Source organism: Setaria italica, chromosome III (assembly GCF_000263155.2).
Source record: "Setaria italica strain Yugu1 chromosome III, Setaria_italica_v2.0, whole genome shotgun sequence".
In the NCBI taxonomy this organism is placed as follows: Eukaryota; Viridiplantae; Streptophyta; class Magnoliopsida; order Poales; family Poaceae; genus Setaria; species Setaria italica.
Genome location: NC_028452.1, coordinates 31513775 through 31524294, shown reverse-complemented (window position 1 = coordinate 31524294; position 10520 = coordinate 31513775). Strand labels below are relative to the sequence as shown.

At 39.1% G+C, this 10520-nt stretch overlaps 1 protein-coding gene across 1 annotated transcript; it reads left to right on the top strand.

Moving 5' to 3' along the window:
* The first annotated feature begins 618 nt into the window (after positions 1–618).
* LOC101753902 (DNA mismatch repair protein MSH2) lies at positions 619–9895 on the top strand. Its single transcript, XM_004962454.3, has 13 exons — positions 619–951; positions 1051–1100; positions 1217–1249; positions 2017–3090; positions 3382–3933; positions 4009–4119; positions 4195–4284; positions 4364–4435; positions 6070–6180; positions 6814–6940; positions 8635–8834; positions 8970–9122; positions 9450–9895. Exons 1-13 carry the CDS (start codon positions 897–899, stop codon positions 9651–9653), a joined length of 2832 nt encoding a protein of 943 aa, XP_004962511.1. The 5' UTR covers positions 619–896; the 3' UTR covers positions 9654–9895.
* The last annotated feature ends 625 nt before the right edge of the window (positions 9896–10520 follow it).

Sequence of the window (10520 nt, the reverse complement as noted above, 5' to 3'; positions counted from 1 at the left end):
GAAGTAAAAGAACTGGTTTACGTTATATCAGAATTTTTCCAATTTTTATACGATCTCAAATGTCGATGATGTTCCTGGTTCACTGGTACTGTACATTCTATGTAACAAAAAGTATACATGCGTTTAAGAACATCAACTATTTTTTCATTCTAGAAGGGCAAAATTGTCGTTCTGCTTGCCACTTAACACTCTCCTAACAGCCAACTAACAGAAATGACATAGGAGGGATGTGAAGTTTTATCCATTGGCACACAGGGAACTGTAGAATTTTGATGACACATAAGGAAACGCTATAAAATTTAGTTAGTGGCATACAAGGAATTGGCTCTTCTATGTTCTCTCCTGTGATTTTATGTCACATTGGGCAGGTAAGATTCATGACACCCGTACAAACACTTTTGAGGGAAAAATAAAATATAAGAAAAATACATGTACTAAGAGATAATATCACCCGAGAAACGAAATAGATGAATGGTTAGGATAGTTTCTACCATGATTGAGCGATGTACCGTCGATTTTTCAATTGGTTTGTCCTAATTAAAATATAAGGGACCTTTAGATGTTTAAAAGATAAAAAATATGTTGAAAACCTGCTGCAAGCTCCTCTACAACCTCGGGAGCAACATTCCCCGATTTCCGCACCTCTGCACGCCCGCCGCCCGCCGCTTCGCCCCCCTCAAAACCTCCCTCTCTCGCCGCGGGAGTCCCCACCAGGCCACCACCACGCGCGCGCCTTCCCCCTCGTCTCCCGCGAAAACCCACCTTTTCCCGCCGCCCACGCGCGCATTTCTTCGAGCACATCGCTCGCACTCGGCACCCCGCAACGCTGCCGCCGCCACCACCACCACCACCACTACAGCCTCTGCGCTCTGGGTGAGGGATACGACAGCTTGGCGATGGATGGAGACGACTTCACGCCGGAGGGCGGCAACCTCCCGGAGCTCAAGCTAGGTCCGTCCGTCCGTTCGCCCGCGCGCGCGGCCCCCTTTTCCTGTTCGATTCGTCGGGTCACTCACTCTGTTTTCGCCTTATTCTGTTGTGGCTGGACAGATGCGAGGCAAGCACAGGGTTTCATCTCCTTCTTCAAGAGGCTGCCGCAGGTGCGCCTCTCTCGATTTCTCCTTTTTCCTAGTTTTGGGCGACTATTTTGGGATATTTTCTGTTGCATGATTTGTTTATTTCCCCTTTCTTATTTGTTCTACTTTTGGTCTGGCAGGACCCCCGCGCCGTTCGTCTCTTCGATCGCAGGGTAAGTGCTTCGAGTTGATGGTGCCATACTTTCCAATACATGGCGATGTGAACCGTTTTGTTTTTCATGAGCAATACGATGTGCTAGAGAAATGGGGGAAATAGCTCTGGTAGTGTTCATTACTGTTAGGAAATATGGGCTATTGTGCTTTTTATTCACCTGGTAAGTGAACACATAGATTGCAGATGAACCATTACATAACGATGATAATGTTACTTTGTCAACTAAATTTTCTTGACAGTCCATGTATCATATGAATTGGTCTCAGCCATAATTTAGGGATTTAGTCCTAGTATGTCAGTTCCACTCATATATGTTTAAAAGTCGTAAATAACTTAAATCCAGTAATGATGAGGTTGCTAAATAGGGAGGTATTTGACATTTGGAAGCAATGCAGCATACTTTGGCTTACATACTTACATATTCCAGTGTCCAATATGATTTTTGTCCTGTTTGAAAGTGCATTTAAAGCAATGGTTAACACTTGAGAAATATTTCCTCAGAAGGGGCCAAAATGTTTAGTAACAGTAAGTTCGTGAAAACATGCAAATATAAATCCAGACTTGTTTTCTACTATCGACCTTTTTTCCTGCATTCTGTTTGCACGCCAAAGCTATCTTCATACTTCAGCAATCAGAACTGTTAAGGGATACCGTGTTCGGGCAGAGTTAAATTTAGCTGTTTTATCTTTGGGAATTTGATCCCTATGTGCACTAACCTTCCACTGTAAAATGGCATGCTATAACTAGTGCTTAAATGTGGTTCAGGATTATTACACTGCTCATGGTGAGAATGCCACGTTTATTGCAAGGACGTACTACCACACAATGTCAGCCTTGCGTCAATTAGGTAGCAGCTCTGATGGAATCTCAAGTGCTAGTGTGAGCAAGGCTATGTTTGAGACCATTGCCCGCAACATTTTATTGGAGCGGACTGACCGTACATTGGAGCTCTATGAGGGAAGTGGGTCGAGTTGGAGGTTAACAAAGTCTGGAACACCTGGAAATATTGGTAGTTTTGAAGACATTCTGTTTGCAAATAACGACATGCAAGATTCACCAGTCATTGTTGCTTTGTTTCCAGTTTTCCGGGAAGGTCAGCTGTATGTAGGGCTTAGTTTTCTGGATATGACCAACAGGAAGCTTGGGTTAGCTGAGTTCCCTGAAGATAGCCGATTCACAAATGTTGAATCAGCACTTGTTGCATTAGGTTGCAAGGAGTGTCTTCTCCCAGCGGATTGTGAAAAATCCATTGATTTGAACCCCCTTCAAGATGCCATTAGTAATTGTAATGTTCTATTGACTGAAAAAAAGAAGGTTGACTTCAAATCCAGGGATCTTGCACAAGATCTTGGTAGAATAATCAGGGGTTCTGTTGAACCTGTTCGTGACCTGCTATCTCAGTTTGACTATGCTCTTGGTGCCCTTGGAGCTCTGTTATCTTATGCCGAGTTGCTAGCAGATGATACTAACTATGGAAGTTACACAATTGAGAAGTACAATCTGAACTGCTACATGAGACTTGATTCTGCTGCGGTGCGAGCATTAAACATCACAGAAGGGAAAACTGATATGAACAAGAACTTCAGTTTGTTTGGTTTGATGAACAGAACCTGTACTGTTGGGATGGGAAAGAGATTGCTTAACAGATGGCTGAAACAACCTCTATTAGATATAAATGAAATCAATAACAGATTAGATATGGTTCAGGCTATCGTAGAAGATCCAGAGCTTCGTCAGGGACTCAGGCAACAACTTAAAAGGATATCAGATATTGATCGTCTAACACATTCTCTCCGAAAGAAATCAGCTAATCTGCAGCCTGTTGTTAAGCTTTACCAGGTTTTTGCTTCAACCTACTGTTACTTCTGTTAATGGCATGCAAAGATGATTGTTTGGCTGAAAATGTATTAGGAAATAAATTTAATACAGTAATATTGAGTAATATTGGTTTATTAGCTGTTAGTATAAGGCTATTAATATGTAATGAAAGGAGTGCACTGAACCTTTGTAGTACTTGTTGCTCTGTATTTGCGCATAGCCTTGCAGGAACCTTTCTTAAGCAAGGGCAACACCTTCTAAGATCATTCCTTTTACCACAATTTTTTAACCCTTTTGCTCATTGGTTTGCAGTCTTGTTCCAGAATCTCATACGTCAAGGGTGTTCTTCAGCAATACAATGGCCAATTTTCCACATTGATAAAGACAGAGTTTCTTGACCCATTGGAAGAATGGATGACAGAGAATCGATTTGGTAGGTTTGCTTCTCTTGTTGAGACAGCTATTGACCTTGATCAGCTGGACAATGGAGAGTACAGAATATCTCCATTATATTCTTCTGACTTAGCTGTGCTGAAGGATGAGCTTTCTGTTGTTGAAGATCACATAAATAATGTGCACATTCATACAGCTAGTGATCTGGATCTTTCTGTTGATAAGCATCTGAAGCTAGAAAAAGGACCATTTGGACATGTGTTCAGAATCTCAAAGAAAGAGGAGCAGAAAGTCAGGAAGAAACTCACTAGCAACTACATAATCATAGAAACTCGTAAAGATGGTGTGAAGTTCACTAGTCCGAAGCTGAAAAAGCTAGGTGATCAATACCAGGCACTGCTTAGTGAGTACACAAGTTGTCAGAAAAAGGTTGTTGATGATGTAGTGAGGGTTTCAGGCACCTTCTCAGAGGTACACTATAAATTCTATTACCTTCAGAATTTTTTCTTTCTACATGATTGTGATAAATTTCAATTCTTGGTGCAGGTATTTGAAAATTTTGCTGCGGTTCTGTCAGAGTTGGATGTTTTACAAAGTTTTGCTGATTTGGCAACTAGTTGCCCAGTTCCTTATGTAAGGCCAGACATTACAGCATCGGTAAGAAACACTTTCTAAAACCCTGTGAAAAGGAGAAGTTTCAAATGCAGATCTAATCTTGAGAACATAATACAGGATGAAGGAGATATTATTCTACAAGGTAGCAGACATCCTTGTCTGGAAGCACAAGATGGCGTTAACTTTATACCCAATGATTGCACTCTGGTATGTATCGTGTGATATGATATATGCGATAACAGCACTTGGTCAGTGAAATTAGTGATGCTTCAATTGCTTTAAACAGGTAAGAGGGAAAAGTTGGTTTCAGATCATCACTGGGCCAAACATGGGAGGAAAATCCACGTTTATAAGACAGGTTAGATTTGTAGTTCCATGATAAAATTCATGACGACCCATTCAAGGAATTTATTGATAAATGTTATGGATTCATGTATAGGAAACATGGCCTGTCCAGTACTGCATGATACTAGCTCTGTTCATAAATGTATGGCGTTTTAGAATGCGTGCAATCAAACTTCTCTAGCTCTGGCCGTTGATTTTGAGTAAAGCTATCTGTATTGATCATTTGAAAATAGTGTCACTGAATCTGTGTGTAAGATACTTTCATGATATAGTAATTTTTATAAATCTTTGTTATCATATTTGTGTAAGAAGTCATGGTCAAATTTGCACATTGGTGACTGTCGATATCCAAAACATCATACATTTACAAACATAAGGATAATATGAAAAATATCTTTCATTGTGGATGTTAATATAACAAGGACGGTACTTGTTGCATTATGTACTGGTTCATAGGAGTGGTCGGCACCAGAATACTCTAAAATGCTATTTAATTTCACAACATTATTCAATCTACGTTTACAATTTAAATAGCAGACCAACATTCTTCAGGAGGGAAAAAACGGCAGGCGAATAAGTTCTTGGATTATTGGTCTCTACTGTTATAATAATCTAATTACCGTAATTCTTTCTATGAAAATAATTATGTAGACACCTTCATCTCTGTGAATATGCATTACATTATATTGGCAGAGAATGGGGATCATGTGAGATGATAAGCCAGTTTAGGCACATTTATTTATAAAGCCTAGTAATTGAGAAGGGTTACTATGACCAATCATGCATGAATAAGAGTGAATAATTTAGCATTTCTTGTCAGTTGTGCAAAATTTACATATAGTTATTTACTAATTTTAGTAGAGCTTTCCATTTCTGTTTCCACTAAAACAAGGCGCACAAAACATTTGTGTGCACTTAAATGTATAGATACATAATTTATTGATACATGCATCCACATCTTGATGTGTTGTTCCATTCTTATAACCATATTTATTGAGCTACCAACTGTTAGTGATGATTATTTTACCACGTCCACCCTACATGCATGACGGATGCATTACAATGCAACACAATAACAATGTGCTGGTGTGCTTCACGCCTTATGCCATCCGTGTTCCTGTTTTAGGATAGCCATGTGAGGTGACTTATTGAGTAGTTCTACTCATACATATTTGATCCAAGAACTTGTCACAGCTTCTTGTAGGAGATGGATTGCCCAGAACTTAAATTCTTCATAACTGCTAAAGAAGGGTTTCGCTAGGACCTCAGCTATTTAAAATGCTGTTGGTACAAATTTTGTTATGTGAGCCTGTGTCTGTGACTCCTCTTGATTAGCACTTTTTGAAGAATCGATGCTAAACCAGATCTGTTATCCTAAGAATACAATAAATTAAAAAGTGTGAGCATTATTCTGTAACTCCTTGATCTGTGCATTTTGGTTAATCAAACACAAACCAGTTTGATTCTGCTGGAGTACATTTGGGCATGTTCAAACATATAATTTGAATTTCCTTCAATTTCTCATAGCTCCTCGATCTTCTTTCTTGGACGTGGGCTACTGAAATCTAATTTATGTTGTTTCAAATATATAATTTGAAGAAACTAATAATACCTTTTACTGCTTCATTACTTTTCATATGGAACCAGGTTGGTGTAAACGTCCTGATGGCACAAGTTGGTTCATTTGTTCCTTGCAATGAAGCAAGTGTTAGTGTGAGAGATTGTATTTTTGCTCGTGTTGGTGCTGGTGATTGTCAAGTAAGCTGGTTTTGTTGTCAAAATATTTTGTTATTTTAATTTCTATATTGGAAATGCTTTTGGTTCTTATTTAAACTTCTGTTGCAACTTGCAATTTCTCATACTGTACAGCTTTACATTATATTCTCTTGCCTTAGCTACTCATAGTCATACAAATGTAGCAAATCAAAGATGCACATGAGCAGGAAACATGATAACATAAACTAGAAGAGTAGCACCTTTGCTTATCAATCAAGTTTATTTTTTCTGAAGACTAAAAATTGTACAAATTATTTTTCTTAGCCAAGGAGCTGAAGCCACAACCTTATCTACAGTCGTCTGCAACTATCAATTCGTAGTCATCATGTTTCGTACGAATATCCCTAGCGTATAAGGGCTAGTGATGGAAGGGATTCTCAATACTTTCTTCCTCTAAATCTCTTGATCCTAATTAAAATGTGAATATTCACCTGGCACATTAGAGCATATACAAATCCTTATATGCCATTTGTGTAAAATTTCTTTTTTATTTAAATTAAATGGATAATAATGGCAGGGTCTGTTCTTATAGGAATACTTTTGAGCAAGCGTTAAAATTTATATACTTCTGCAAAATATAATGTTGCAAACTGTTATTTTTACATTTTTTGACAGCTTCATGGTGTATCAACCTTTATGCAAGAGATGCTTGAAACAGCATCCATCCTGAAAGGCGCCTCTGATAAGTCTCTTATAATTATTGATGAGCTGGGACGTGGAACTTCCACATATGATGGATTTGGTCAGTGTTGTAAACCTTTCATGTTTTTCTCTTTCAAGTTTGATAATCATCTTTGGTTTTGTTTCTTTTTTGCATGCGCAAAGTTTCATCTGCATTATTTCTAAGCTATATCGACTTTTACTTTCAAATTTTTGAGGGCCTGTGTCTGCTCCTGATGTTAGTAATAGATTTGAAGCAGGCAATCCACATACTTATAAGGTTGTTGTACTAGCATTGTATATTTTACACTTAGTATTTTCTTAGAACCAGTGGTGGAACCAGGAAATTATTATGAGGGGGGGGGGGGGGGGGCAGACAAAACTCGATCAATATTTCACAATGTAGACCACCAATAGCTATAAAAATAATTGTATATATATGCTTAACTTTCGTTTCATATGTGTTTATTAAGGGTTTAGAAGATAAAAAAGATTTTCCGTTTTAATAAGATACAATAAAATTTTACATGAACAAACATTTTCTTTGTAAAAACCAGGATCAAAACACCAGTAAAGAATTGATGATCTTTAAAGAAGAATCAATAAACAAACCCTCTCCCTGTGTAGCTGATTCACTAACTGCAACAAGAAAAACAAAACAAACAGAAAGAAGACTAGGGATTATAATTGCCTATTGTGTAGCCGATCAACCTTCTGCTATGCCATGGGGTCGTGCCGTGTGTGCATTGCACCAGCGCAATCGTGGCTCGGGGTCAGGTGACAGCTGTCTTGCGTAGCTCTGGCAGTATCCTAGTGACCAGCGTTCCTGTCCATTGTTGCTTCAATCGGCAGCTCTGATTCCTGTCGTGTGGTTCACCTAAGTTGACTAATTTGCCTATGGATGAAGTTAAAGTCGTCTAATTCATTCTGTGCGGCTATATGTATCTGCTTGTACTCTTGGCCGAATGGGAATAGGCGACTTGGATGTGTAGAGTCATCAACTGCACAAGGGGGGTCTCGAAAAATTTATAGACGTTAGGGGGTCACCCCCCTGGTTCCGCCACTGGTTAGAACATGTCTTAGACAAAAAGTACTAGTATTTCCTTGTACCCTTCCTTGTGCTTGATGTTAGTGTAACATTTACCGAAGGCACTGGTTAGTGGTGTTAATCAGTCCCACCAGCCTGATTTGGGAAAGTAAAATTTCTGTATTCCTTTTAAATTATTTTGAATTAAAACGTAGAACAAAGAATGTTTTTATGGTTGGCGTTTTTTCTGGTTATGAAAAGTGCTGAAAATTTGAATTTAGTCTTTTTGTTTGAAAGCTATACAGCGGGGGAGACCCCCACTGATGAAATTTTTTTTGAATTTAGTCATCAATCAATGGAGCTTTGCTTGGAATGAAGCTCCTGTACAGTTAAACGTAAAGAATCGTTTGTGGGCAAAAAATTGTATTTGCTAATTGCTCCTCTCAATGCTCGGCTATGGTTGATTTTGGATGGAGTTAACCTGAGCTGTCCTCTCAAAGTTTGTTGCATCCATTTTTGTCTGTAATTATCAATATGCAAAATCTATTTGTTATCAGACACATCACTGGATGAAACATACCTATTACCATTTCTAAATTAAGTATCCATTTCTACAAGGATTTCCCTTTTCACACTCCAATGGAGATACTAGTTAATCAGCTATGGTTACCTAATGCTGCAATATGCTCAGACTTCCAGAAAAATGGAACTTCTAATTCTTATGGGATTGATATATTATTTTTTATCAGGTCTCGCATGGGCTATCTGTGAGCATCTAGTGGAAGTGACTCGAGCACCTACCTTGTTTGCAACCCATTTCCATGAATTAACTGCATTAGCACAGAGAAATGATGATGAGCATCAACAAGTTTCTGATATCGGAATTTCAAATTATCACGTGGGTGCTCACATAGACCCATCAAGTCGGAAGTTAACTATGCTCTACAAGGTATCTCATGATGTGAAATTCTGAACCACATCTAAACTTCCCTTTTTTAGTTTACAGAAGCAAGTCAGCATTAGTTGTGTGAAATGATGCCTCGACAGATATTCTTCTTACAATATTTTTCAATTTATGTTGTAGGTTGAACCTGGGGCATGTGACCAAAGTTTTGGTATTCACGTTGCAGAATTTGCTAATTTTCCAGAAGCTGTTATTGCTCTTGCAAAAAGCAAAGCAGCAGAGTTAGAAGACTTTTCTACTACACCCACCTTTTCTGATGATTCGATAGACGAGGTATCTACAACTAAGAAATTCAAAATAAATGCTATAGGTATCAATAACTAAAAAAAATTCAAAATAAATGCTATAGATTCGATAACAAATAAAATGACCTGCTTCTTCCTATGTGAGTGATCTTAGCATAAAGAAACGAACATAGGAGTCAGAATTCTCGCATTACTAAATTTTTGGAGTTCCTATGGCTGTTTCTGCAAATAGGGTAAAATAATTACTTCTATCGGCTGCTTAATTCATGGGAGCTTCGGTTTGCATGGGGTATCCTACCCATACTGTGCTGAAACTCGAACCTCTTCCTAACCTAGCAAGTGTTGTCCCATGCAGGTTGGGTCAAAGCGCAAGAGGGTATTTAGCCCAGATGACGTGACCAGAGGGGCTGCTCGGGCTCAGCTTTTCCTGGAGGAACTCGCAGCATTGCCTATAGATGAGATGGATCAGAGCAAGGCCATGGAGATGGCTGCCAAACTGAAAGTTGACATGCAGAAAGATGCAGCTGGCAATCCTTGGCTTCAGCAGTTACTGAGGTGAATTGATCTGTGTGGACAGGAATTGTGTAAGGTAAACCGTTAGAGAATTATGCTGATGCTAGGATCTTCTGATCCATTTTGTTAATATGCATTGGTGAACATCGTTCTCTAGGCTTAACTGAACAAGTGGTAGGCTATGCAAAACGATCCTGCGCAGTGCAGTAAGCGAAAAACCATGTGTACATATGGTGGTAATGCGACTCCTTGCTGAATGCTGATCGGCTGCAATTACTCTGTTTTGTCTTTCTGATTGGCTGATTGCATGGCATTGTGCACAGCACAGCGGTGACTTGCTCCTGCTGTTCAACTCTCGTGGAAGCTTGAAATTACTGCAAGAATTTTTCTGACTTATTGCTCCTGCTGATGCTTGCTGGGCAAAATGGGCCGGCAATAGTATTGTGGACTCTCGGGGCCCAGCTAGACTTATGGCGCCTGTTGATGCTTGTTGGGCAAAAGGTAAATGCAGATGACTCCATTGCCCACACATAAATATTTAATAAAACCCTCCTATTTCTAACAAATCATAAAATTGCTTTATAGAATTTCAGAAAATGTGTCACAGGCAACAATTTTGGACCAATAAGAATATATGCTATTGCAATACCTCCGTCCTTTTGCAATAACAAAGTAGCAAGTTACCGTGACAGGCAGATATGTTAATGTTTTGTTTTGGCCAAAGTGTTCTGGCCAAAGTACCGTGATAGTGGTGACGATCAAAATTGGCGGATCTGGTCAGACTGGTACCAAACCGGTTTGGGTGAAGTGCTCAAAATGCAAATTGAACTTTACCATTACGTAGCTCTCATCGAGTAGATCAAAATGCATACATAGAATGTCCGATTTATAGTTCGGATGAGGAAGTTATGGC